At 40.7% G+C, this 27779-nt stretch overlaps 3 protein-coding genes and 1 long non-coding RNA gene across 5 annotated transcripts; 2 read left to right on the top strand and 2 right to left on the bottom strand.

Moving 5' to 3' along the window:
• Positions 1–390: 390 nt before the first annotated feature.
• Positions 391–10500, bottom strand: LOC141013132 (moesin-like). Its single transcript, XM_073486702.1, has 15 exons — positions 10455–10500; positions 9768–9815; positions 9484–9567; positions 9310–9405; positions 9000–9122; positions 7858–8009; positions 7672–7755; positions 7438–7584; positions 5967–6063; positions 5111–5274; positions 4859–4989; positions 4509–4669; positions 3925–4017; positions 2494–2727; positions 391–1005 (listed from the first exon to the last, which is right to left on the bottom strand). Exons 1-15 carry the CDS (start codon positions 10461–10463, stop codon positions 841–843), a joined length of 1788 nt encoding a protein of 595 aa, XP_073342803.1. The 5' UTR covers positions 10464–10500; the 3' UTR covers positions 391–840.
• A 1561-nt stretch (positions 10501–12061) lies between these two features.
• Positions 12062–19485, top strand: zc4h2 (zinc finger, C4H2 domain containing). Of its 2 annotated transcripts, XM_073486703.1 has the most exons (5): positions 12062–12197; positions 12902–13073; positions 13701–13873; positions 18230–18392; positions 18753–19485. In XM_073486703.1, exons 1-5 carry the CDS (start codon positions 12145–12147, stop codon positions 18864–18866), a joined length of 675 nt encoding a protein of 224 aa, XP_073342804.1. In that variant the 5' UTR covers positions 12062–12144; the 3' UTR covers positions 18867–19485. The 2 variants fall into 2 exon arrangements, with proteins under 2 accessions (XP_073342804.1, XP_073342805.1); XM_073486704.1 differs by lacking the exon at positions 18230–18392.
• An 867-nt stretch (positions 19486–20352) lies between these two features.
• On the bottom strand, positions 20353–21689 carry LOC141013134 (uncharacterized). The gene is made up of 2 exons (XR_012180425.1): positions 21156–21689; positions 20353–21052 (listed from the first exon to the last, which is right to left on the bottom strand). It is a non-coding gene; the product is annotated as an uncharacterized lncRNA (long non-coding RNA).
• A 2661-nt stretch (positions 21690–24350) lies between these two features.
• On the top strand, positions 24351–26940 carry asb12b (ankyrin repeat and SOCS box-containing 12b). Its single transcript, XM_073487652.1, has 3 exons — positions 24351–24635; positions 26180–26708; positions 26795–26940. Exons 1-3 carry the CDS (start codon positions 24351–24353, stop codon positions 26938–26940), a joined length of 960 nt encoding a protein of 319 aa, XP_073343753.1.
• The last annotated feature ends 839 nt before the right edge of the window (positions 26941–27779 follow it).

The raw sequence follows: 27779 nt of genomic DNA, 5'->3' as shown, positions 1-27779 counted from the left end.
AGGTGTAGCCAACAACAAACGCATCAAAAGAATCCCATTTTATTAAGGGCATTTTTAATCTCAGGCATATTTCTTTCTGCTATCAAGTCATAAGTGAATAAAAGAAGAGTGTTATTGTTTGTTTCTGGGTTGCTGTGTTTCTTGCAATAGTGGAGGCAGTGACACGGCAGAGGTGCAGTGATCGGATTACAGCACATAAGTGGCAAAGTAATGTTTTATTGTAGTTTCCAGTTTATTAAAATTATATAGACTATTAGAAGGTGATTATTGGCTTTAATTTTTGATTGCAGCTCATCTGTTTTTGTGCCAAACAACAGTTTGCCTGATTGGGCACATTGCAGGTGATGCTTCCTCATTCATGTTGGAAGTAATGCACACACAACACACCGACAGTGTTTACGTATATTTTATTTCTGTCGTACATAGTAGAGGATTTAACATTTAGAAGGAATAATAACAAGTGTCTTTAATGTCATTTCGTTCATTTATCACTATCAATAAGGTTTTCATTAGTTGGCATATTGAGATTGACATTTTTCATAAATGAGAGCGTGGATAATGGACATTTTCTCATGTTTTCAACACTAAAATGGACCATGAATATGTTTCTGTTCCTGTGAGATTAACATGTATTTTAACACTGACTTGTTTCCAGATTAAACTACATTAAAATCATGGACATTAAAGGCATCAAAGCACAGTAACAATATCATTTGCCATCATATTAATCCTGTTATGTCAATAATCTACACCTACACTTCTAAAATCTCTCAGTGTGTCCGATTTTGTCATCTACTCTTATCTTGTCCTCAGTCTTAGTTGGGCCTGCAGCAGCCTCTCTCACATGGACTCAAATTCGTCAATGCGTTGTTTGGTGTTGCCCTGACGAATCTGACGTAAGGTCTTGTATTTGTCACGGCCTGCCTTCACATTCTCGGCGTGGATCAGGTCATTGAGGGTCTTTTTGCTCTCGTCTACAGCTCCGGCCAGCTCAGTGCTCAGGAACTGAAAGAGAACACAAACACACAGTGAATGAAATCTACTTCCCTGAGAGTCTTTAGGAGACTATTCAGGAGCCTCGCCCCTCTCACCTCACCCCTGTCCTCCCCTCACTCCCCATCTGAAGATACTCTATTGTCCGTAGTTATTAAGTCCATTTTTGTGTTGAGTCCTCTATGCAACATCATATCTTGTTTTGGTTGTAAGATAGAGAGCAATTTCAGTTGTAATAGGCCTGCATTGTCTGGATTAGATTTGCGACCTGAATGAAACCCAAGGAATGATAATGTACCTGCAACAATGTTTGATTATGTGGAGTGCACTTAGTTCCTCGTGAAACACACATTTTGGTGCCATTAGTCTGCCATATTTAAAGCAGAGTCATAGCCTCTATATGACTGTGACTATGGACAGAATAACTAATGAACCAAATCACTTTAAAATGCTTTAACTTTTACCAGCATTTAAAAAACCTGCATACATTTGCTAACTCAGGTGTAAAAATGAGGTTGGACAAGGAAGTGGCAGTAACCAGAGTGTGCTATGCTTAGACACGTTACACTTATGAGGCCTCATATGTTTTTAATTAAACAGTTACTTTAAATAGTTCTGAAGAACTAAATCCAGTGATTGACTGAGTCCACAGCCAGCAGATCTCTGAGGCTGTCTAGGGACATTTAATATCTGTTGCAAAGGTCACAGAAATCCATCCAATACCAAAGACCAAGGCCAAAATTGTCATGGTGCCCTGAGCAGAAAAGTCAAAGGATTACCAAAGTCAGTGCAACAAATGAGTTGGGAAACTTGAATGTCTGTACAAAGTTTGGTGCCTATCCAACAAGTAGATATCAAGCTATTTCACTGAATATGTGTTAACCTGTTGGTGGCACTAGTGAAAACGTCAGGGGAACGTCAAAATTATTTGGATTCATCCTCTAGGAACCATGTATATCTGTTCTGCATTTCTTGACAATCCATCCAATAATTGTCGAGACAAGATGTTAACCTTATTAGGATGCTAGATGAAAAGTTAGGGGATCAACAAAGTCAGTAGGAGTTGTCCTCTTTTGACCATGAATGTCTGTACCAAATTCCCATATAGCAGTGACTTTTGAATCTGATTAACAGGCCGAGACTGTCATAGAGCCATGCCATAGAGCGTAGATGCAAATGTTAAATAATTTGTATTTTGAGAGAGAAACTGGGAGCTCATTTTAATGCACTCTAGTTTTGTTGGATTAGAGTGACTGCAGACTGAGGCAATTATGCTTTGGCCTCAGTATTTGGCTGGGATGGGTCTTTATTTACAAAGTGCATAACCACTGAGTAAGAGCATCAAAGACCTTTTTTGATTCACTTTGTCGGCACTCTCAAAAGCTCCAGGACAGTCCCAGGACTGCTAATGTCTAGCTGTACATGTCCTCTGACCTGAGGGCGAACAAGAGAACAGCGAATCCACAAAATCGGAAATTTGATTATATTCATTAACCTTACCTTGAGGTTTTTCTGCAGTCTCTGGTTCTTCTGGGCCTCTGTTACTCTCTCCTCCTCGCTGCGATCTCGGACCGTGCCCGGACTAGTCAACTCAGCACTTGCCTCTGCACTGCTCTCGTCTGTCTCGTCGTGCTCATGCATATGAGGGTGGACTGACTCCTGGATGTGGACACCCATGAGTTTAGTCTTCAGCTCCTCTTTGGTTCGCTCCAAATCGGCTTCTACCACGATGGCCTGTCGACACAGACGACTTGCAGTGAAGTGCTGTGGTTGGAAATTAAAGTAGCCTACTAGATTTGTTCCAAAATGTGATTCAAAGACAGCAAAACATTCCTATTCTGACTAAATGAAGCCCCATGCCACAACACTGAAAAAAATGAAGGTACTTTTTGAGAATAAAAGATAACTGGATGACCCATGGCGACATCTGGCACTTTATCCTCTACCTTTTAGTAATATCTAAAGAGATATTTGACCCAAAATACACGGACATTGTCATTGTTTTTCATTCTCCCTGAAGATGTTGTCCTGTTGAATCCCTTATAAAAGGGTAACTCCACCAATTTTACAAATTACAGTGTGTTTACAGGTCTTGGTAAGTACTGCTACATGTGTGCAAAAAGCTAGTTTAAAGCCTTTTGTGGATTCAGAGGAGGCTGCATATAATCTGATAAATTGCCTCCAGTGATGTCACTCAGTGGCTAAGGTGCATTGTGGGTAATGTAGGCACCAGGTTTTGAAAAGCAGGCCACTGGTCTATTGCGCTCCTGTTACGCTGTTGGACTCATTATGGAAGTTTAAAACCAAACGATCAAAATCGATACAGCAGAACCAGAGATATCTCCTTTTCTATTCCACACAGTCTTCTTTCTTTGCAAAACCGGACGCCTACATTACCCATGATCCAACTTTCCACCGAGTGACATCACTAGAGGCAAATTATCAGATTACGCCAAATTAGATTAGATTATTAAATTTCCTAAATATGTTGTTTTCTATAACTGTAGGGATTTGTTTTTATGTGTAACAGTCTCCCATGGTGGTTAGAAAACAGAAATAATCATAAGACAGCAGCATCACCAAATAATGTGGACACTACATAAGTTAAGTATTAGAATTAGTACTCCTTATTTGTATGCAACTATTTGCATCTGCTTAAGGTACATCTTGGGTAAATTCTGCATATACATACATCAAAATGTCAGTTTGTTTTAGCCAACTATGGCTTCACAGAGTTGAGGTTTGCTATATGTGACAGTGCAGTGTAACATATAATCACAGCTTGAAAGTCGAGTGATATACTTGTCTGTGGTTGACGCCTCACTTTCTATTTTACCAGAGTCGAATACTTAGTAGTGTCAGACATGGCTCTTTGCTCATGTTTGATTCACCCTTTATCTCTCTCATGCTCTCTCTTTCATTAATTCTCACCCTTTTCTGCCATCTCTGTGCCTCCTCGTCCTTTTTCTTCTTGGCGTCTTCCAGCTGGGAGATCTTAGAGGTAAGCTCTGCCAGCTCAGTGGCCTATACACACATGCACACAAATGGGAAGAGAGTTAAGAGTGCTCCTGATCTGAGTTCATTGTGCTCTGTCTGCGGGTGCACAAGCGTGTCAGAGAGAGAATGTGTGTATTTGTGTGTCTGTGTGTGCACAGATATGTTCAGGTTAATTGGCTTTCTATTCAATCAGCTAAAAATGTTAATTGTTTAAAATATTCTATCAAGCTCAATTTGTGAATCACCTAAGTGCATCAATATGTTACCAGTGTTTTTTCTAGCTTAAAGGTACTTAATCAATATATGTTAATACACCATAATGAGTCCTTGATCATAGTAATAAAGTTTGCTGAATGATGACTTTACAGTTTTTCAGTTGGTAGGTTTGGAGAAAATGCATCTTATAATTAAATCTATTGAGTTAAATTTACAATTAATAAAACACAGCATGCAGGTCTCTCTCTCTCTCTCTCTCTCTCTCTCTCTCTCTGTGTGTGTGTGTGTGTGTGTGTAAGTACCAGGCTTTCCTGGTTCTTGATCTGGGTTTCAGAATGGTACAGCAGGGCTGCTTTAGCTTCCACTGCAACTCTGCGTTCCTTGTCCAGGCGCTCAGCCTCCTCCTGAGCAATTGTTCTCTCCTTCTCCAACTCAAGAGCCCTGCGAGTCTGCTCCTCCAGCTCTGAAACACACGTGTGCATGTGCGCAAAAACATCCGACAGACACACACACACATGCCCATATAGCATTAGCTTTGTAGAGATCCTAAAAGCTAAAATACATCAATATACTAAGCTATTCTTTTAATGTTCTGAAACAGGAAAAACAAAACTCAAGTTGAGGAACATTTGTATTCAGAAAGTTGTCAGACCATCTTGAGCTCTCTTTGTCTGCTCTTCAATCTGTCTCAATCTCTCCATCAGCTCCATGGTCTCACGAGCAATCTTCTCTGTTTCCTTCTCAGCATTTTCTCGCTTCTTTTTCTCACTTTCGAGCAGAGCCCTGACAGGAGAATTGTGCATAAATACACATTTTGGAAAAAAAACTATATCTCCTGACAGTTCTTTCTTAAAGCAGAGAGAACACACTGTAAACTGTAAAAAAAAACAAAAAAAAACCTCACCTCTCCATCTGCCTCTTGTTCTTCTCCTCCCTGGCCTGGGCCTTCATCTGCTGCACCTCAATGGTGTCAGGTTTACGTCTGCGCATGTACAGGTCATGATTGCCCATACATAGGGCCAGGATACGTTTGTTGATGCGAAGACGAGGCACGTAGAAAACAAAGTCCTTTAACACAAATGTCAGCAGTCAGTGATTTACCCATATCCTGATTTGACACACCATTAGCATCTCTGTGCTGTTTAACAGCTAAGGCTGGGTTTAAATAATCTCATGGGATAGTTTTGTCTAGGAGAATTTCATTAGTTTTTCTGAGCTCTTGGATGCTTTCCTTAAATCTGTGCATGCAGTCAGATGCCAAATTCAAGTATGAGGCTAAATTCATGTTTGTGAATGAGATCAAGTAGCAGCTGCTACTTGCTGTAATTTATGCACTGCAAAATTGGTAATTTCACCAGACACAAGGATGTGGGATTCTCTCACACCTCCTGTTTATAGCCACAGTGAATAAAAATGAAAAGATCCTACAAAGAATATTTCAGGATCTTGTGTGATGTTGTGAAAATGTTTTCATAAAAATTGCTAATGCCGAGGTGATGAGTACTACTTAACGCTAAGCTCTGCAGAAGGAGTAGCTATTTTATTAATCCCATCCACAAACATCCATGAAATGTTTGTGAGACTAATATAAGCTCACAGTTCAGAAAACCACCAAGCTGCCTGACTTTAGGTAGGAACAACAGCAAAATCCTATAAATTAAAAAAGTCATGTACTGCATTTAATGTAATAATGTGATTTAAAAAAATTGTAGAAGATGCTGCAGATAAAGGACCACTCATAAATTATGTTTTTTGCATACCGGAGATTTCTTGTCGATTGGTTTGATGACGAACTTCTTGTCATTGAAGGAAATATTTCTGATTTCACTCCAGGGGAAGCCAATCTTTGGGGTCATCCTATGAAATATTGGCATGGTTTACCATTATGGTCACTAGTATAGTTACAGTAACAGAGGTTATCTATTCTTTATGAAAGGTTAACACATGGTTATGACACAAAGAAAAGTCAGACAAGAGTATACAAAACACTGCTGTCTCACAACCTCACAGCTTGGTTAACCAAGCTGTGAGGTTGTGAGACAGCAGTGTTTTAAGCTCAATGCTAATGTCAGCGTGCTAACATGGCCTACGTACATCATTTTGTCCATCTTATTTTATTGTGTTAGCATGCCAAATCTAGCTAATTAGCACTATAAACACAAGTACAACTGTGTCAGAAAATGTCAGTTTTACAAACCAAAGTATTGGACATGCTAAAAGCTTTACCTCTTAATAAAGTTCAAGTTGCCCTCCACTAAAACACAGTTTGTTTATAGTTCCTTGATTTGGATGTTTGACCTTCAAAGTGCAGATGGCTGTTTTCACATTCTTGTCCTGAAGGGGGAAAGTTTCTCTGAGCTCAAGTTGAATCTGACTTTAAAGCATGTCTGGAGGGGATCTTTAAGGGATCAACAAAGTCACTGCAGGGCTCCTGAGGGAAACATGAATCAAATAAATCTCACTCCTAACCAAAAATGTCAACCAAATGGTGGTACTAGAAGAAAAGTCAAGGAGAAAGCATTCAGCGTGTGATAATCACAGATGTCTACCAAATGTCTGAGTAGATGTAGCAATATTTCACTGGATAAGTAAAAACTTTACTGGCCCTAAAGGAAAAGTCCTGGGAACACCAAAGTCATGAGAATTCATCCTCTGGGGACCATTTCACTAAAAGACAAAAATGGCAACCTTGCTGTGTTGCTAGATGAAATTCAGGGGATCACCACAGTCAGTAGGGTTCATTCTCTGAGGAGGATGGATATCTGTACACAATGTGGTGCCTTTCCAACAAGTTGAAGCTATTTCACTGAATATGTGGGAACCTGTTGGTGGCACTAGAGAAAACGTCAGGGGAACATCAAAATTATTTGGATTCATCCTCTGGGGACCATGTATTTCTGTTCTGCATTTTGTGATAATCCATCCAATAACTGTTTAGACATTTCACTGAAAGACCAAAATGTCAACCTTGCTGTGGTGCCAGATGAAAGTCAGGGGGTCACCAAAGTCAGTGGTTTCATCCAGTTGGGACCATGAATGTCCACACAAAATTTCATGACAATCATTTTTATAGTCGATGAGATATTTCAGTCTGGACTGACTGTGTTGGTCAGGTAGTCTCCATCCCTAGAGCCATGATGCTCGCAAGGGTAAAACATGCCATACAGGAGCACACAACAGTAATCATACATTAATTCACAACAAGTATATACATTTTAAAAAGTGACTTACCTGTCCTTTTTGTCATAGATGTTTAGCCCCAGGGCGTCCACTCCCAGCCACAGCTCTGATCCTTTTTTGTTCTTGATGTTGAAGTAGTTGACCCCATACATCTCCAGATCCTGGGCTATCTTCAGGTACTCCACCATGGCGTCTTCTCTGTGTTGTGGGGACAATTTAATGAACTACAGAACACCTGTTTACAAGAAATGCATTCATGACTTTTTGGTAGTTAGACTGCTGTACCTCAGCATTCCCTTGTGCTCTTGATGCCACACCTGTATTCTTTCCTCCCACTGATTCTTATTCAGCTTGTGCTGCTCCAAAACCCTGGTGTTTTGAGTAAAGAGGACACACCAGTTAGAATTCAGATGACTGAAACTGGAATCAAGTTAAACTTTGGTTAAAACTAATATCCACAGGAATCAGTACCTCTGAGGCAGCAGCTTCTCTCTGGTGAGGTATCCCGGTACGTGATAATCTTTCTTGTAGTCCCCATGTTTGACCTGAACGGCATATGAGGCCAAGAGCACGGCAGTCTCAGGTGGGCAGTATATGTCATCATTCAGGATGCCCTCTTTAACCTAAAACACAGAAAAAAGTCAAAAAGACTTGCTAAAGGTGTCATTTGTAGAATATGGCCAGAATTCGAAGGTAGCTCCAAAAACAAAAACATAGGGGGGCAGCATATCACCAGAGTAATGGAAAGCTGCTGCTCTTTGCTAGCTATCCTTGGCCATTGCTAGCTACTAGCCTACATTGCTGGCTTAATTAGCCATGGAGCTAGTTGCTCTAGTTGGGCCACAGGGCTCAGCTTGACTAGATTTTCCAGCCTGACAGTGAGCCTTGAAGTCCAACTGAGGTCAGTCTGACAACAGAGGATACAGTACAGAGGTGATTTACAGTGGCTCTGACCAAGACTATTACTTCAGAGACGACAAGAAGCCAGTGTTTGGTTTGTCTCTTTTGGGCTACTTTAGAAACATGGCTGTGCAACATGGTGGAATCCACAGAGAAGGACCTGCTCCATCTGTAGATATAAAAGGCTCATTCTAAGGTAAGTTTCAGGTGGTTATACACTAACAAAAACATAATAATGAATATTATATTCCAATTCTGCCACTAAATCCTCCTAAATCCTACGCGCTGGACCTTTAAGATGACTCACATAAAGAGAAACGCTAAGCTATGTGTTTTGATGATTCAGTAAGAGCACCTGGATCAATTTTTTGTCTACAAGTAATCCCTTATGAAAAACACAAGAGAGCGTGAGTCATCATGGAACCCCCACTGGTCTTTAAGAGAGGTTCAACATTTTGTTTTGATGGGGATTCCTTGTTTATCATTACAGCTGTAGTCTGTCACACTTGCATAAGCCAGCGATGTTTTACATTGTGATATCCACTTAATGTGAATTTAAATGACTCTTCTTCAAGTAAATAAATGGATCGTGAGTCTACTCATGGCATGCAAAGAATGCCTTAATTGTGGCATGTTTCTGGAGTGGAAATTTACAATAAAATTAAATAAAATTCCCCAATGTCAGTGTCCTTGTACATGTACTCATCTCCAACCTGTAGGAAGAAAAGGCGCTGGGTTGCCTCCTGGATCAGTTCATCGGCGACATCCTCGGGGTAAAACTTGCCCCTGAACTTGATCAACAAAGGGTTGTCCCTCTTCACATCCTGAGCTGTCACCTGGGACCGGCACGCCACAGCAAGGGAATGCCGGAGCAAAGACATTGGTACTAATTAGCCTCAATGGAGTGAATCATCAGCATTACCAAAACCATAACCATGATGAAATCTTCACTTAAATCCAGCTGTCAGGGGAGTCAAGTTATGTCACCATGGGATGAAAAGTTGACACAAAAGTTCTCCTCACCCTCTTGTTCAGTTTGAGCCAGGTAGAGAAGCCTTTGCTGTCCTGATACTGGAGGCCAAAGAACCAGGTTTCCCTCAGCCCGATTGTCTTCACTATCTAAACACACCAATATATGACATGATCACTGCATGCTTGTCTTTTGAAGCACATGTTTGATTGTAATGCTCAGTGTACCTGGTCAAAAAGCTGCTTGCCAGTCGTGCTGGGCAGGATGGCAAACTCCAGCTCAGCGTCCATGGTTGTAACTCGGACATTTATCTGCCAGAGAAAACACTCATGGTGAGATACAGGAGGGAAAGAAATCGCTGCTGTTCAGTCATCTGTGTCACTGGAGAAGCTTCAAGGAACAGAGCAACAACTGGGTGAAAAAAAGTGTGTACTGTGATCATTTTGTTTGTTCTTTTGAAACAATTTGTTGGTTCTTTGACAGCAAAATGACCAAAAAGAGTGTTCCTTACATTCTTCTGTTCAACCAGGAGCATCCAATCGCAAGAGGTTGGTGGGGACTACAATCAAAAAATGAAGCCCACAGCAGATTTTAGACTCAACTGAGAACATGGGGTTCACTCATTGATGCATAAGTATTAACGACTGGGTCAAAACAGTAACACCCATTTAGCGTTAATCTTGCACATTAGTTTCGAACCATATACACACATCTGCAGTTATTGACTTGTACAACAGGGGAAAAAAGCAGCACAGAGGAGTAGCAGTTCGCTCCATTCCTCATAAACTTGTCTGAGATTAATAGAGCAAGGCAGGCTTTCATTAATACCTGTCATGATGATCACAGCAATATTATTGCTGTCCACTGCGGTTGTTAACTTTGCTCAACAGACTGTGTCAATGAAAATGAATGAAAACAAGAGGAGAAAGTTCAACTTTTCTACTGTTTTGTTTTTGAAAATAATCTGACAACACAGAATAAATCCAGGAAGCAAACGCAACAAATTAGAAACAAAAAATATAACCACGCATTTTGCTCAACAAATTCTTGAGGTTACTACGGACTAATGGCTTCTCGTAGCCTTTACAGAGCAGGTTCACAAACTCCAATCAAACCACTACAGTCTCAATTTAAATATGTCTACTAAATATGAAACAGAGAAAACAAAGATATATAAAAATAAAAGGTAGCTACTTACAGTTGACATTTTTTTTTTATCTGTAGCCGAAACACTTCTTCCGAGAGGTACTTGTCGTAGCCTTTTCTCTGTGGAGTCATATGAGACTTCTTGCAATACCTACAAGGATTATACTGAGTGAGAATGGACCATTGTATTGTTCCCAAGTACTTCTCTGTCTTGGTTAATCCAATGGCAGCCCGGGGCCCACACAATTCAGAGAGGCAGCCTTCATCTTCTGTGAAGAGTTTACCTCTTAAATTGATTAGGTTTTGACTGTGTGTCACTCATTCGGGACCCAGCCAGGATCTTTGTCTCTCAAATCTGTTTATAAATAAAAGGACACAAATGGACAGCACCTGAGCAGCACCTGGTGTACCAGTAGCAGTGGAGGCACCAGCTCTACAACCACTTTCTGCTAATCTAATAATCCTACCAGTAAATTTTTTTAAGCGTATGTTGTTATGGCATACAGTGATCGGGGGGTGGTGTGTTTAGTTTGTAGGCTTGTTGCCAACAGCACATATAGTGTTTGTGTATGCTATAGGGTCATAGCCAGGCAAATAAATCCTTGTGAGAGAAATCATTGGTAAGTATTTTTACTTCTATTTGACTGTATGTCATATATGAACATTGCAATATTTACTGCACCACGTGTACTTTAAAATAGTAGTCGTACATTACTTTAAAGATTAAAGGGGCTCTGTGTAGCAGTTTGTAGCAAATTAAATGTATTAATCACTATCCTTGGCCATATCTGAGCGGATTCTAACGTGGTGTGAAAAATTAGACCTTCCCCATCTCTCTGGGTTGCCCCTGTGGACGATTTGTTTAAGCTGTTTAATGCTGCTGGACTGCTGAAATGCTGAAAGGATGTGACATTAGGCACGTCCTCTGGTCCCTCGTGCTGGTGCCTCTTTCCGGTGCTCTAACAGAGAGCAACAGCAGCCAACATTAGTTTAGAAATGGAGTCCGCTCACTTAAACAAACGGTTGGTTCCCACCACAACACAGGAGTTACACAGAGCCCCTTTGATATTTCCCATATAAAATGTAAAAATAGCTGATGATGTTCGATGTATGATTTAAGTTAAGCCATGAAAGAAAAGAAGAGGCTCAAACAGGAAAATGTAAGATGATTTAAATTAGCTCCACTTTAAGCCACAACATTTAAATGCTCCTTAGTGATACACTAATAATAATGAAGAAATGTTATAGCACATAACAATATAACATCTACAAGGGCCATTCTGCATCATCATTTATTTTGAACAATTTTTTTCTAGTTTAAGACTTTTACTTAAGAGTCTGTCGTCTTTGTGGTATTTCTACTTTCGCTGAAGTAATCAGACATGAATACTTCTTTCACCACAGCCACAGCCCTGATAGGTCAGTAAGTAGGCCTGCAGATAACTATCCCTTGATATGACCATCAAAGTTTTCCTGTTTTTCAGTCGCTCTTGACCTGTTCCTTCCACCATCAGGAAGGTTTATACTTTGTACTTGAGTTTAATAACATGCTGCGTGTGTGTATGTGTGTGTGTGTGCGCGCGGGGAATGCTCGCGCTGCTACACGTAGCCACGGTTTCACATTGCGGCCGCGTGCTCGCGTGCGCGCTCACCCCGGCTATTGTGTTTTTATCAACAAGGAGACCACCGTGGCCCTGCGAGCGACTGCGCTGCTACGCTGAACAACAAGGGACTGCGAAACCATGGCGGACGAACAAGAAATAATGTGCAAGTTGGAAAATATCCTGGAAATACGGTAGGACCTGGAAATGAATGGCTGTCAGCTGTTTGACACATACTGAGAAACGTTATCGTAGCTAGCGTTAGCCGGCCAAGAACAAGCCCCCTTGGCTCCGCTTTTGTCACAGAGCTAGCTAATATTAGCCGGTCCGCTGCGGACCCCGCTGTTAATAGTGCTGTCCTACTTTTAGCTAGTTTCTGACAGGGTCGGCCAGCAGTCACCACGGGTTAAACAATACGGATACACACAAGCTGTACTCAGAGTGCAGGTTCGGATCAGGTTCGGATGCATCGACATTCCAGATGCGTGCCAACAAAATGCCAGATGTGCGCTGCTAATTATTCCTGTGGGTGAGCTAGCTACTTAGCTAGCAAGCTTGTCGGTCTGTCAACAGCTCACTGAACGCGGCGCTGGTAGGAGGGTGTTTGTTTTCGCCCTGGTGTCTTTTTTGCAGCCACACGTAGAAAGTGTGTAACAGATTTGCTGAATAAATTAACTCATGTACTTAACGCATGAACCCGCAGCTGTAGGAATGGTCACCCCCCTTAAAATCAGTGTTAGAGAGCGTTTATTACGCTGTTCAACGTGTAAAAGAAGACATCAAAGCACAGCATGGAGCATTTTTAGGGGAATATCTGTCTTTTTTTTGTATCTGTGAAGGAATAAACCTGACAGCTGCTGATGTCTTTTGTCTGTGTGGTCTGTGCCACCGGCTACAGGAACAAGACCGTCCAGATGCAGAAGATCAAGTCTCGTCTTAAGATTGAGTTTGAGGCTCTGGAGTCTGAGGAGAAGCATCTGAAAGAGTACAAACAAGAGATGGACCTGCTTCTACAAGAGAAAATGGCACATGTGGAGGAGCTGCGATTAATCCATGCTGACATCAATGTGGTGAGTTACTAGCTCCATCTAAAGAGGAAGTGTGACTTAAATCTCAGTTCAGCTTTCAGATCAGTACAATCTAGAAACAGAGTTGAGGGAAGCAATGCGTAACCAACAACAGATATTAAAGATATAGGGAATGCAATGCTGTGCCGTAATTATTTTCAGTGTAAAAGATAAAATGACTTGTTACAACCACTAGGGTTGCAGCGATATACTGTTTTTTCAAGATGTATTGTTGTATGAAAGTTGACAATTCTCATACCGTGTGCATTTGTTTATCTGTGGTATTGAATTGCGCTGTATTAGTGTTATTACAATATAAAAGTAGTTCAATTTTTTTTTATAAGGAACATTATGTTTTTGAAATTATAATAAAGCATTTGTTATAACTCCCTGCCAAAAAAGTTGGGACTGAGACTCAGAAATCAACTTTTTTTTTTTACAAATAGCATCTTTAAGGGTTATTATAACTGATAATAGTAGTTATAATAATTGTGTATCAGCAAAAAACTTTCCAAGATGGTTATTGTACCGTGAAATATATCATACTTTTGCAACCCTAACAACTACAGAGAGCTGATACTGAGCATATTGCATATTTATTTCTGAAATACCTGATCCTGTCCCCCTCAGATGGAGAGCACCATCAAGCAGTCGGAGAATGACCTGAATAAACTGCTAGAAACGACTCGCCGCCTGCATGATGAGTACAAACCTCTGAAGGAGCACGTCGATGCCCTCAGGATGACTTTAGGTCTACACAGACTCCCTAATCTGAACGAAGAGGAAGAGAAGCTGTCCCTGGAGTCAGTATACAAACATAAACAGACACAAACACACAAAAATGCTCCAAGGCGCACTGACATTTTTTTGAAGAGATGTTCCTTGATAAGTTTACAGTGCGTTTACAACAATGTTTCATGTCATCTTGAGGTCTCCTAAAGTTACTTGTTAATCGGTGACTTTGAGAATACAAACACATTCACAAAATGTTTGAATTACCATCCAATCGAAGAAAACCATTCCTGTGCAGTCCTTTAAAGGGGCACTATTTAGTTTTAGAGATTAAACATCAGATTGATTAAACAAGCTGTTCTCAGAGGAAAATAAGGTTCCCAGAACACTGTTTGAAGCTAGAAAGGTGGCAGGGTCCGCCACATATAAACAAAATAAAACAGTTTGAAATTGTGTTGTCTGTTAAGGTCAGTTTATTTCTACAATGTATTCTTTATTTAGTATTTTAGGCATAAAAAAAATCAGTCATTGATCCCCAAAACTACAGTGTACCTTTAAAGGATACGTTTCATAGCCTCACAGCAAAACAGTGTCCTCAACAACTTTAGTAGATGCGGACTTGTTTTAAAACGTGAAGAGAACAACTGAAAATAAACTTAAATTGGCTCCATGCAGCTAATTCAGCTAAGCTAAACATGCCTCCCTGTCTGAAGTGGGTGCATGGGTGCCAATTTAAGTTTATTTTGAGTTGTTTTGTAACGTTTTAAAGCAAGTCCCCAAGTACTTAAGTTGTTCAGGAGAATGCTGCAATGCTGTTTCGCTGTGAAGCTCAAGGAATGCTTCGTGGACTAAGAAACTTCACCTGACTTTGAATCCACATTGGAGTTAACTGTTCCTTTAAAGATTAACTCATTGCTCCAGTCCATTAATAGGGACACTTGGTCTACTTTATCAATTGCTGAACTACAAACTAGTGGCAGTAGCAGCATCAGACTGCAACAGCACTCAGCCAGACATGATTTATCTGTGACAGCTTCAGTGTGCCCGAGGGGTTCATCAACAGCATGATCAGAACTGGACATTTTTATTAATATGTTATTATCATTTAAGACTTTAAGCAATGATGGGTAGTTATGAAATTATGTGGAACACTTTTTTTTTTTTTTTTTTTTTTACACAAGGGTTGCACACAAGTAACCATAAAATGTTCAGACACAACCACAGAACAGGAAGTATTCTGATGCTAGATAAATATCTCAATAACATTTATGAATCAGTTGCAAAACCATTTGACACTGCCTTGTTGTGCACATGAGGTTTCCATCAGTTATAATTGAGGACATGAGCAAATTTGCCCTGTTTGAAGCCTGAATTAGTTAAATAGAGAGCTTGGGAGATTTCTGATTTCAGATTTCCCCCAAAGCAATGCAACATTGCGCAACAACACATGAGTACACAAACAATCGCTTTACTGACAGTTGAGATTATGGCAGTGAGGTATTTTATGGCCTGATTTAAATCAACGTCTGTGAAGGTAGCTGTTGAAATGACAGACGGTTGTAGGTCATGAAGACAAGAGAAGTTTTGGATCAGATGTTCAGATCAGTCTTCTCAAATGTCAAGGGCGAATGGCAGCTCTTCACTCTTTTGTTACCAGGGTGTCATATGTTATGATGGGTAGTGTGAGCTGTCAAGAGACTGTGAGGTGGAGCAAAGCTAAATTTGAGACAGTGTGGTTGTGAAGCAGTTAATATCCTTTCAGTGGTCTGAATAACCCTGATTGATTTGTCTGATTTTATAATATTTAGTCATTGATCTTTATGTAATGGTAATCAGGCTTTCGTAGCCCCAGTGTAAACTACTGAAGATGACATCTGGGAATATTCTTATCTTTGATATCGTGGGAAAACATGTTTCCCAAATGTCATTTTTGAAATTTTTAACACAAAATTTCAGTTCACTACCTTTGTAGTTGGCTGGCAGCAGAAGTTTCAATAGCAGATAACTACAGTATGGTTTTGTCATTTGGGTGAAATGACCCTTAAAGTGCCTTAAAATGTAGTAATGAAGTAGTAATAGTAAAAATGCTGCATTGAATCTTATTAAAAATGCCAATGTTCTTTTTTTCCTTTCTTCATTTACTCAAAAAATGCTAATTTTACATTCTTTAACATGTCGTGGTGGTCATGTGGAGGGCATTTGAATAATTTAAAGCTTGAAAAGTATCTGATAGATGTTCTCTTGATTGACAAGTCTATTAGCCTATTGAGACATTCAGATCAGACTTAATTTTCCTTTCTATTTGTCCAGATTCTTTGTCTACAGAGACTGGCAAAAATGCCCACAAGCAATAATTCAGTTATCAAGCTTCAGCATGTCCCTGTTATCCAAAAAATTGCAGGCACATGATGGGGGGCGGACAGCTGGACTCTCTGTACAAACTGCAGTCTGACATCCATCAACAGTGGGTGATATTAAATTGGACAGTTTGCTGCAGAGCTAATCTGACATGGTGGTGCTAGAATATGGAAGTCGGGTTGATCTCTGTGTTGGAGAAGGAGACGATCAGGTCATGTTTGCTTTTTGATTTTATCATTCAGACATTTAGCTGGGTAGGAAAACCTACAAAAGGTGGTAGAGAGCCCAGTTTATGGCTCTAAATACAGAACAGTGTGCTACTGGCCTGGATCCCTTATGATAAATGACTAGCGGTCAGGGGTGTTTAAAAGTTCACTTTGATGTGTACGTGATTTTTTGCAGCTTTGTAGCTCGCTCACTCCCTCGCTCAGACAGTCACAAAAATTCCTCCACCCTTTGGCAGCCACACCTTTTGCCCTAAGAGGCTGAAATTTGGCAAGGAGTTCGTGTATGTGTGTGTGTGTGTGTGTGTGTTCTCATGCCAATTGGCTAAAGGGGGCGTGGAAATGGGAGTGGCCTTTGCCAAAAACACGCATGACTTCCAAATGGATTCACGTAACATGGCCAAACCAAAGTGTTTGTGACGTTGTGTGTTGGTGGATACATGCACCTACATGGTCACACTTATTGCAAATTAGCATTTTGTTTATGGTCAGGGGTGGGTTTTTTTGTGTCCAAGGATCACGTTTATGTATCAAGTACGTTAGGACAGGTGTAGAAAAAATATTTTTTATTATATTTTTTTTTCTTCCATCAAACAGACAAAAATATAGACCCAGTTCGGCAGAATTGAATCTGCCAATTGTTAATCTGGTCCGTCACTCATAGGTACAGCTGCCAAAATGCATCTCTCCTGCTTACTTTTGGAAAATATTCTTAAGTCGAGAGACCATAGGGAATCTCTGATTTGAATTGTAATTTTTCATTTTCACTGTGAGGATATTTTATGTACTGCAAATTGAAATTTAGCTCACAAATAAAGAGCTGTATTTGTAAGGCAGTGTGCCGCTGCTGCTCTACACGCTGACAGCATTGTTGGCAGGCTGGGTTCTCAGTTCGGCTGCACACTGTGTGGAAGCTCAGATGATGAGTTCATTTCTGGCCAGATGGTAGTCGTCTCTCTTTTCATTCTCGGTGGCGTGCTCCTTGAGTTTATGAGATACTTAGAAAGTTGAGGCTTATCACTGTTGGTCTTTTTCTTAGGAGAAGAACTCATCACAGAGAGAGAATTATGATGATGTCTGGGGAGATGTTAAAACTATCACTTGGGCATCTTACCGCCCGCAAAGTAATCATAGGGAAATTTTAACAGTAATAGTCAACACTGTAATTGTTTTACAAGGTGTGATCGAGCAGCCTTGTAGAAAATTAAATGAAACCTCACAGGCTTGCGGGGTGTTATGCACATTTTACTCTGACAGTGATATATCAGCATAAAAATGAGCGCTCTACACCTCAGTAATAGCAAAAAATGTGTTTTAAATATCATATGGAAGCAAGAATGAGACAGAAACCATGTCATATAAACGTGTATTAACTGTAATATTGGTGTGTTTGAGGCTTTGGTGGATCATGGCTACAGGAAATGCAACCCATTAAATTTGCTCTACGAATGCTCGAGTCTATCACAAACCTATTTTGAGAGAAACCAGAGAGCGTAAAGAAATGAGATATCACTTTTTTCACGTTTGAAAATGAGCCAGTCAGGCATAAAGTCCAAGGCCAAATTTCTTTCCCAGCCCTTCCCTGCCCACACACACTCACATGCATGCAGACAAACACTCTCACAATCACTGTACTTTTTGCTCAAGAGTTGTACCTAAAAAAGAGGATGTGTGAGCTCGACTACAATGTTCTATTCTAATTTACGTCTCCTTTGTATTTGCTTTTGCCACCACACATGTCGTGATACATGGCGTCGATGGGATAATCTCAACTGTGATATCATTCATATCCTCTAAATGAGAATCACAACTAGCCAGGTTCCTCTCTTTCTTCGCTTTCAACAGTTACTTTGAGAAGCAGAAAGCTGAGTGGCAGAAGGAGCCACATGAGCCCGCCATCCCAGAATCCCTTGCTGCCGCAGCAGCGGCAGCTCAGCAGCTTCAGGTGTCCAGGAAGCAGGATGCACGCCAGACGGCCACCTTTAGACAGCAACCACCACCTATGAAGGTATTGATCTTACTGATGGGATGTGAATAAATATTGTATTTTTCTAGATAGAAAAGTCGGTGGATGGTCTGACCTAACACAAGAGCAGGTGTTTTCAATCAGGACTAAGTTACAGTGAATCAAGCTGTATATTGTTGCTTATCACTTTGAATATCCATTATATTAATTGGCTCCTCATCAGACCATATATGGAGAAAATGGTAAGCAAACAATCTCACACAGCACCATAAAAACGCTTGAATGAATAAAAGATAATGCTTAGTCAAACACGCCCAGATCCAACCTGACTAATCTGCTTGCTTATCTCTATAGCACAGCAAGAAGGACATAATATGACGTGATTTCTCCCCCTCTCCCCAGGCCTGCTTGTCCTGCCACCAGCAGATTCATCGTAATGCTCCCATCTGCCCGCTGTGCAAGGCCAAGAGCCGCTCCCGCAACCCAAAGAAGCCCAAGAGGAAGCCAGATGAGTAGATCCTACCCTACCTTCAGCTTTAGTACCGTTTAAAAGGGACCTGGTCCGATACAATGATCTCAGATCAGCCATTTACATTAAGAAATATATGGCTGAAGTAACAGATTTGTGCCACTGGACAATTTCCACAAACAGTCCCCACTTTAACAAATTGTCTTAGTACCTTTTTCATATACTGTCAACAATTGATGGAGGATCTGGTTATGTCATTCTGTTGTTTGTTTTTATCAGTGCTTTGGATGTGTTTATATGTAACTGTACGACTCCTATAGTAGGTTTACTAGCCCCTAACCATGTAACTGAAATAATGCAACAAAATGAAACATTGGTCCAAATAATTTTGCCCATGTTGCTATGGTTTGTTGCCTTAGATATTGTACTGTACTTTCTACATTAATTTGCAATGCATGCGTACTTCCATGGCTATCTGTTGTGTATTTTTTGTGCCAATATAAAATAGGTTTAATTGCAAAGTTAAATTAAACATGTTGTTTTAATGTTTACAGTGTTCAAGTGACCACAAACTGGAGGAAAAAAATGCCAGACTCATTTGCTGAATAGTGTTGTGTGTTTAACTTTAATACAGTGATAAGAAAATAAATTGCTGTTTTGTACGAACCTTTTTAGCGTGTTGTTTTTTTACACTCAAAACAAAGGCTAGACATTTGTTTGTGTTTTTAGCTGTGTGAACATAAACACAGCTGCAGCTGAGTAGGCTAAACAAGGACACCGCCATCAGCAGCATTTACTGGGCAAATGGGTGGGTGTAGTCTAGTCTAAAGAGATAGTAATATGTTTGACTCCACCACAACATTGTCCCTTTCATTGAATTAATACTGTGCCCGTCATGTCTGTAGCTATCTGTCTGAAAAAGGACAGTGAGGGCTTGCTAAATGAGTTCCTGTAGTGTTTTTGTCAGGGTAACCCCTCATTTCATCTGTTGCCAGAGCAACTCCACGTTCCTGAGTCGTTGCTAAGGCAACCCCAGGTTGCTGTGACCCGCACATGTCCACCAAGTAGTTCTTCCCAGATCCAGTGAGGAGCATCGTCAAAGAGCCTACACTCTTTCAACAGAGACAATAGTTTTTCCATCGGTGGTGGAAGAAGTACTCAGATTTTATACGTGGGTAAAAGTATCAGTGGCACAATGTAGAAATACTCTTACCAGTAAAAGTTGAAGAAAAAAAACCAACAACTTAAAACTACATTATTGACATCAAACTTTACTTAAAGTACCAAAGGTAAAAAATACTCATTCTGCAGAAAGGCCCATTTCACAGTGATAGTTATAATAGTATTGATGTATTATTTGTCTTACAGGGTACACTACGTACAAAATTCAAACTCAGAAGTTAAATATTTACCATTTTGAGGTAATAATATGAAACTCATAAATATTTATCGTTTCCATAACTGAATAAAAAAACTGCTCTCAGAGAAAATAAGGTTGGCAGGGTCCGCCACATATAAACAAAGTAAGACCAGTTGAAATTGTGTTGTCCTTTAAGGTCAGTTTGTTTATTCAGCAATGAAAACAAAGACAGTTTGTTTATTTTAGTTTAGACATTCAAAAAAAAAAAAAAAAAAAGTAAAAATCAGTCAATGAAGATCTTTCTCATCTGGTAAAAATGTCTTCCCCAAAACTACGTAGTGCACCTTTAATAATCTCAATCTGCAAAGTATCTAGTAACTAAACCTGTCAAATAATTGTAATGGAGTAAAAAGTACATTATCTGCCTCTATGATGTAGTGGAGCTGAGTATCATCAAATGGAAATCCTCATGTAAAGTAAAAGTACCCCAAAAATCGTACTGTACTTGATTAAATGTACTTTATCACTTTCCACTAGCGTAGCCGAATTTAGTGAGAGGCGTCATGAAGGGCTCTGGGAGATTTTGCACCAACTCTCCCAACGTGCACACTCCTGCACCAGAGACAACAGTTTCAATACTGTAAAAAAAAAAAAAGCGGACTGACGCTCATGTTAGTTGCCAGTTGAAACACATTGTTTGCGTCCCTGCCGTCGCTCCCCCGCAAAGCTCAAGTGCGTGTTTAGTCTGCCCTTCAGTATCTGGTATTGCAGTTGTGCAGTCTTCCTCCTGATAAAACTCTTCAAGGCCAGAGAAGCCTGTTCCTGCTCACACACACTGCACACAGCTGGGTCGTGGAGCTCCACCTCCGCAGCCTGCCATGAAAACATAAACTCATGAACATTTTAAGGGAAATATGACGAGTTTTTCAACGACTCGTAGAAGAAGAACTGATTCAGAAAAGAGTGTTTTCCTGACCCGTCTCATCTCCTCCTCGAAAGTTTTGAGCCTCAGCACTGAGATGAGCTGAGGGGGGACGGGCTGGACTTCGGGACCTTGACATTTGAGACTGAGGGAGTTTTGATCCGCCTCTCGCTTCGTGCTCTCCACATCTCGTCTTTCACACTCGCTCCTCTCCCTCCCTCTGGCTCCTTTGTGTTTGTGTCTCCTGCTCTCCATTGAGGACTCGAGGTGCTGCTGTTTGCTCCGGACAAGAGAAATCATTTCCCTGCAGTGATTTGTTCGGGCTTCCTCCTCCTTCTCCTCCATTTTGAACGAAACACAGCACCTGTCTGCTCACATTTGTGGACACTTTATCCCCGAACAGATGTTATCATTTACTTATTGACGCAGCCTGGAAATTAAATGGTGCTTCAGTTTTGTAAAGGGAAATAAACCAGAGTATCGTTACCAACCCTTTCCTTTTAGCAAAGCCATGCATGTAGAAGTGAAAATAAAACGTGATTTAATTGGAACAAAAGTCAACCATCGATTTCCCCTTCACCGACCCGTTTACACTTCTTTTACTGTTACTACAGCTCCACTTCCTGCCCTCAGCGCGCCACTACCGCCATCTGGTGGTCGACCGGAAAACAGCAGGGACAACATGGGCGTATTATTTTAAATTGAGTCTTTTATTTATTTATGTACATTATGTGTGTATACATATATTAAATGTTTAATCATATTTATTAATAAAATATAAGCCAAACATTAAACCTTTGATTTATGCATTTGATTACATTCAAATTATTTTTCTCCCTTTTTTTGCTGTTGTTTTGTTGCTGTTGTTGTTGTTCTCTCTTCGACCCTGTTGTTTTTTCTTTTACAGTTAGTACTTATTAGTCTTGACTAGTTCCCCTTGTACTGTGCTATGTCATGTGTGTATGGTGGTCACTTGTACTGCATTATTTATGAATAAATAAATAACGTGTGAACTACTGGATGTACAGTGAAATGTAAAGTGACACACAAGACTATAGCTAAAATACATAATGTATGTGTGCATATATATCTATATGTATTAAATAATTAGATTTAATTACATTTACTAATCGCAAGTGAACCAAAGGGTGAACAGTGAAATGACAAGAATCACAAGACTAGTAAATCCAACAACAACAATATGTGAAAGCAAACAAAAGAAATGTGCTGAACATAGATGATTAAAACAACGTGTGTATTATTTAGACAAAAACAATATGTGCAGCCAAAAGGCATCCCTCATCTGTGGCTCTCTTCATGAGGTTTCTGTCAGTTTCTCCCCTGCTGAAAGGGTTTTTGGGGCGTGAGTTTTCCCTTACTTGGATAGAGGATCTGAGGACAGAGAGTGTAGTACATTGTGCCGATTGTAAAGCCCCCTGAAGCATTGTGATTTGTAACGTTGGGCTAAAAAAATAAAATTGACTTCAATTAGGCTGTACTACTACCCCAACCCTTTTTACTTACATGTAAATAAATGTACATTATGGTCATTATCAACAATAACAGGAAAGGTCATGGACTGAGTTTACTTGTTCTTTCTTTATGCAGTCACAATATCACATATGTTCGATACTACAACATGACTGCATTGCTGATTGGATGCCTAGATAGATTTCACATTCAGTTCTGTTTTTATATGAGAATATATCCACAAGTATAAAGAAAGAATGCTGATTAAATGTTATAGAAAATGTAGAAGACGCTATTTCAATTCTTGACATCTAATATATAATAATGATTGCAGTTTAAATGTGAAGTGTATTTACAGCACAACACATTTATTTTTCCTGTAATGAAGTGGCTGATGATCTCATTTTGTCACTGTTCTTGGGTCAGGAATCGGGAAGTTGGCATTAATAGCAGATCTCTGCCATCCACATTTAATTATTCCATGTCTGTGTGCCCGAAAGAATGAATAAATGAAGTTCCCTCATGTATTTGTACTATGCCAGGAATTTGGACTCTTGTGCCATCTGCTAAAAAAACTCGGTTAGTCACAGCCTCCCTTCCAAACATGGGACAGAATGAAGACGGGTGGGTTTGGCAGAGGAACAGCTGACTGTCTGCTCCTCTGAAGCCTCTGACTGTCCCGCAGCTGACACTCGCTAAAATGGCTGCCTTGGTGTGAATCAGGGGAAACAGGGTGATACCAGGGCGCATACAGCAAGCTACACTGCCATGGTCCAGTGGGGAAACATGACAGTGCAGCTTTTGGGCTGTTGTGTTGTTTACTGCCTGTTTGACGAGCTGAAACACAAACTGGAGTTATAACACGCCTCACCATGTGACACAGACATGTCTCCATTTCATTTTTGTTTTCACTCATGAAACAGGGAGGGACAGTCGCTCACCCTTCACAGACAGGGTGTCGCACTTGTATCACTTTTCTAATTATAAACCTGAGCCTGGACTCTCCAAGAATGGAAGTTTAGCCAGGCCCATCTGTGGCCTAAAATTAGCGCCCGCCAACCCCCAGCAAGGAGCTCTGACCCCCCTGTCAGTTAACGCACACATGCACGCACACACACAAACCATATTGCACTTTTCACACAGCTCCTGTGGAAGCATCCCACACTCCTCGGAGGATCTGTCTTTCCCTTCCTTCTTTCTTTCTTTCTTTCTTTCTTTCTTTCTTTCTTTCTTTCTTTCTTTCTTTCTTTCTTTCTTTCTTTCACGTGACTTATTATTATTATGGGATTTATCTTCTCTTCTCTTCTGATGTCTTTGGAAATAACACCAGCAAGTGTCTAGAAGAGGTAAGTGTCTTGTTGCAGTTTGCTGCTGTTGACACAAACCATCTAACTTTGTTACCACTGAGCAGATTCTGTGGATCTTTAGGGGAAAAGCATGAATTTTTAATGTCTATAAGTAAAAATAGACGCACACATTATATCTGCTCTCTTTTTTAGGCTGTATTACTGTCATATGACTTACACAGCCTACAGTAATTGTGTCATGTAAACAAACTGCATTGTCTGATTGTGTCAACGTGTGGTCAGAAGCAAATTCTTTTACTTTCATGTAGATATTTGTTAAGCTGGAAAAAAAAAATCATGCCAAACAAAAAATAACCCAGTATGACAGGAGTATGTCAGCTGTGCCTGTCTTTGGGTGTACTGTCATCTTTCTCTGCCATTCTCGTCATTGCAGATGGAAGACCTTTGACTTGCATCAGCCTGCAGTCACATTATGGTTCTGGGCCAAGCTGTCAACATGAGTTTGATGGACATTTCAAAGATCTTCTCCCTGCTGCAGCCTAAGGAGGAGGATGAGGACAACGAGCAGTGTCAGGCCTTGAACAACGCCGTGAGCAGCGACGACGTGGCCCTGCTCTCCGAGCTCCTGTCTCAGGAGAGTTACAGGAGGTCTATCAATGCTCGGAGCGGGTGGGGGGTCCCTGTGACCCCCCTGCGCACTGCTGCTGCTCTTGGACACCTGAGGTGCTTGGAGCTGTTGCTGGAGCATGGTGCAGAGGTGAGATACAGAGAGTGTTTTGTTGTACAGCTTTCAGATGAGGATCTTTGAGAGCAGGTGTGGAGGACACAACATTGATAATAGGCTATTTGATAATCAAAACTATATCACCCAGCCACCTCACATTATATTTTAAAAGCCACAGAGGGTTCTGTGATGAAGAAGTAAGATTAGACTTTCACTACATTTTACACTTGGGGCATTAAAACGGCACTCATCAATATATTTATATGAACAATGGATCAAATTGTTTAATATGAAAGGGGTCACTGGTAGGAACAAGCCCATACAAAATTATGACCCAACTCTGCAGTTAACTTAAATTCTAGAGAGCTTTTTAGCGTCTTTTGGCTCTTTGTTTTGGTTTGCTGCCCTTTAAATCCTGCTGTCATCAGTGTAATGTTAGCAACTAGCTAAGGAAATTATTGTCTGACTCAGCAGGTGTAGACTGTAGGTACAAGCCTGCCATTGGGCAACTATCTCAGTCCTCCCTTGCGCTAACTGTGTGTTACCGTTTTCAAAATCCATGTCGCTACAGGAAAGATAAGATTAGATAGACCTTTATTAATCCGGAGGGGAAATTGTTGTGCCAGAGATTGCTACAGAAAACAACCTACATGCTAAAATGGCAAGTTACTCTAACCTGGTTGCTAACAGTACAAACATAAACAAGCTAGCTGTTGTTAACTTTCTTTTGTGGTGATTTAGCTTTTTTAATGCCACATACAAATGTTTCCACCCAAAAATTTCCTCCTGACACCATTTTGCTGGGGCACTATCGCTACATTCTGTGCTAAGCCTGCGGCTGTAATTGGTTTAAAGAAAAAAACCCAAGCAAGAGCATTTTTTCCCCCATACCATAAGCCATGTCACGTGCAGCCAGACCTTTCTCCATCCTCTGCACAGCGGAGGAAACAGGTCTTGTATGCAAAACTAAGGCAGGCGGAGCATTTAGTTGGTAAGAAGTTATATATTTCCCTATGGGGTATGAATATTGGACTATCAGGCACATAAATGGATTCTCAGTCTCCAATGGACAGGAATTCTTTTTTAATATGTTAATCCAACATGAGAGGTGAGAATATGTTGTGTTTTCAGCCAAAATAGTTGCAGTTTTAATGGGTCACTATGTAGTTTTGGAGAAGAAATTCAAACTCAGAATTTTAATATTTATAAATAATAAACAAGCTGTTCTCAGACGAAAATAAGGTCCCCAGAACACTGTTTGAAGCTAGAAAGGAGGCAGGGTCCGCCACATATAAACAAAGTAAAACAGAATTGACATTGTGTTGTCCTTTAAAGTCAGTTTGTTTATTCAGTCATGAAAACGAAGAGTTTGTTCAGTCATGAAAACATCAGTCAATGTAGATCTTTCTCTTTTGATTAAAATTTCTTTCTCAAAACTACATCGTGCTCCTGTAATAATACAAAATACACCAAACAATATACATCACTCAAGTTCTAGAATAACCAAATCACAATAAGTCAGGGATGTGTTTTCCTATTTTTATAAAATGTTGGTGCACTGCTGTGTTTGACTCCAGATCGACAGCCTGGACGTGAAGGCCCAGACACCCCTGTTCACAGCTGTCAGTGGGAAACATCTGGACTGCGTGGTCGCCCTGCTGAAGGCCGGAGCCGATCCCAACGGCAGCCAGTACAACAACTGCTCCCCGGTGCTGACTGCCGCCCGTGAGGGCGACGTAGACGTGCTCCGAGAGCTGCTGAGGTTCAGGGCTGAGGTGGACGTGAAACCCAAAGTCCCCGAGTGGGCCTCCAATGCCACGGCCTGCAGGGGGCCCCTTTACATCTCAGCTGTTTATGGACACCTGGACTGCTTTAAACTGCTGCTCCTCCACGGGGCCAACCCAAACTACAATTGCACGGATGAGAAGATGCTGGCCAGGATCAGGCAGCCAAAGACAGTTCTGGAGGTGTGTCTCCGTTATGGCTGCGGGGTGGAGTACATCCAGCTTCTCATAGACTTTGGGGCAGACGTGTATCTGCCTACACTGATCATCGATAAGACTACCAAGCAGAATGAAGCTCTGCTTCTGCTGCTCAAAGAGAGAGGTGAGACACTCAATATAGGTTCAATAAGTGTGTGAATGTCAGATTGCTCATGTTGACCCACCTTTATTTGTCTCTTTCTGCTCCAGTTTACCCCAAAACACTGATGTCTCAGACTCGGCTAGCAATTCGAGGATACCTCCCCCTGGCCAATAAGGAAGAGGCCATCAACAGTATGGACATTCCTCTCATCCTGAGGAACTACCTGAAGCATGACACCTCTGAACTCATATGATGCTCACGTTAGCATCAGGAAATATGGCCAGTGACGTTCTTTTTTTTACCTCATTTCTGTGCCCCAATGACTGATCATTAATTTTTAGCTCTTTCAAGGACAAGAAAGTGGACACACACAATAAATGTCAATGTGTAATATTTCCCTCTGGCCCCCTTAGAGGTCACTGTAATTTCCCAGTGCTGTAAATTCTTGTTTTTTTAATCATTTATACATGGAGTTTAAAATGTGCGAGTAATTTTAAATGGATTTTTTAGCTCTACAAAGCTTATAGAAGTGCCTTTGTCAAACACAGAGAGATGATCGTCCTGACGGGCTCCATGTTGGAAAGTGTGCCCTGTCCTTGAGTAGTGTAACACCACAGTTGACCACTAGAGACCACAGTAATACTGTTAATGCTGCTGTCCAAATATGAGGTTTCTCTTTGGCAAATGAGAACATCTGCTAATGTCTCTTTGCGTCACCTTTAGCTCTGTCTTTTGTACAGGTGACATCGAACAATCCAAAAATAGTCTCACTTTAGTTATTTAGACATCCAGACACATCTGGAGAAGCACTCTCTCTCTCTCTCACACACACACACACACACACTGATAAGAGGCTGTATCACACCAGGGTGTCTTAGATCTTGCCTGAAAAACAGTCTTGCATCTTCAAAACATTAGGAAGCGGAGTGATCAGCCTACACTTCGGCACAGCCAACTGGGAGAATACATTTGCATAAGTCTCATTACTTATTGATTAGAGCATAGTTGTTTGCAGGCTACAATGTGTGGCTGGAAGTTTGATGAAATGTTTTCTTTTGTGACTTGTGAGCACCATCTGATCACATCATTATA

Source organism: Pagrus major, chromosome 18, assembly GCF_040436345.1.
Source record: "Pagrus major chromosome 18, Pma_NU_1.0".
Taxonomy (NCBI): Eukaryota; Metazoa; Chordata; class Actinopteri; order Spariformes; family Sparidae; genus Pagrus; species Pagrus major.
Note: the sequence above shows the minus strand (reverse complement) of the source record. Positions and strands in the feature narration are given on the sequence as shown.

Coding starts and splice junctions, on each gene's coding strand:
- zc4h2 (XM_073486703.1), top strand. CDS start 12,145: ATGGCGGACGAACAAGAAATAATGTGCAAGTTGGAAAATATCCTGGAA. Junction 12,198..12,901: donor GAAAATATCCTGGAAATACG/GTAGGACCTGGA, acceptor CACCGGCTACAG/GAACAAGACCGTCCAGATGC. Junction 13,874..18,229: donor GAAGAGAAGCTGTCCCTGGA/GTCAGTATACAA, acceptor CGCTTTCAACAG/TTACTTTGAGAAGCAGAAAG.
- LOC141013132 (XM_073486702.1), bottom strand. Junction 5,275..5,966: donor CAATCGACAAGAAATCTCCG/GTATGCAAAAAA, acceptor TTTGTGTTAAAG/GACTTTGTTTTCTACGTGCC. Junction 4,990..5,110: donor AACAAGAGGCAGATGGAGAG/GTGAGGTTTTTT, acceptor TTCTCCTGTCAG/GGCTCTGCTCGAAAGTGAGA.
- asb12b (XM_073487652.1), top strand. CDS start 24,351: ATGGTTCTGGGCCAAGCTGTCAACATGAGTTTGATGGACATTTCAAAG. Junction 24,636..26,179: donor TGCTGGAGCATGGTGCAGAG/GTGAGATACAGA, acceptor GTTTGACTCCAG/ATCGACAGCCTGGACGTGAA. Junction 26,709..26,794: donor TCTGCTGCTCAAAGAGAGAG/GTGAGACACTCA, acceptor TTTCTGCTCCAG/TTTACCCCAAAACACTGATG.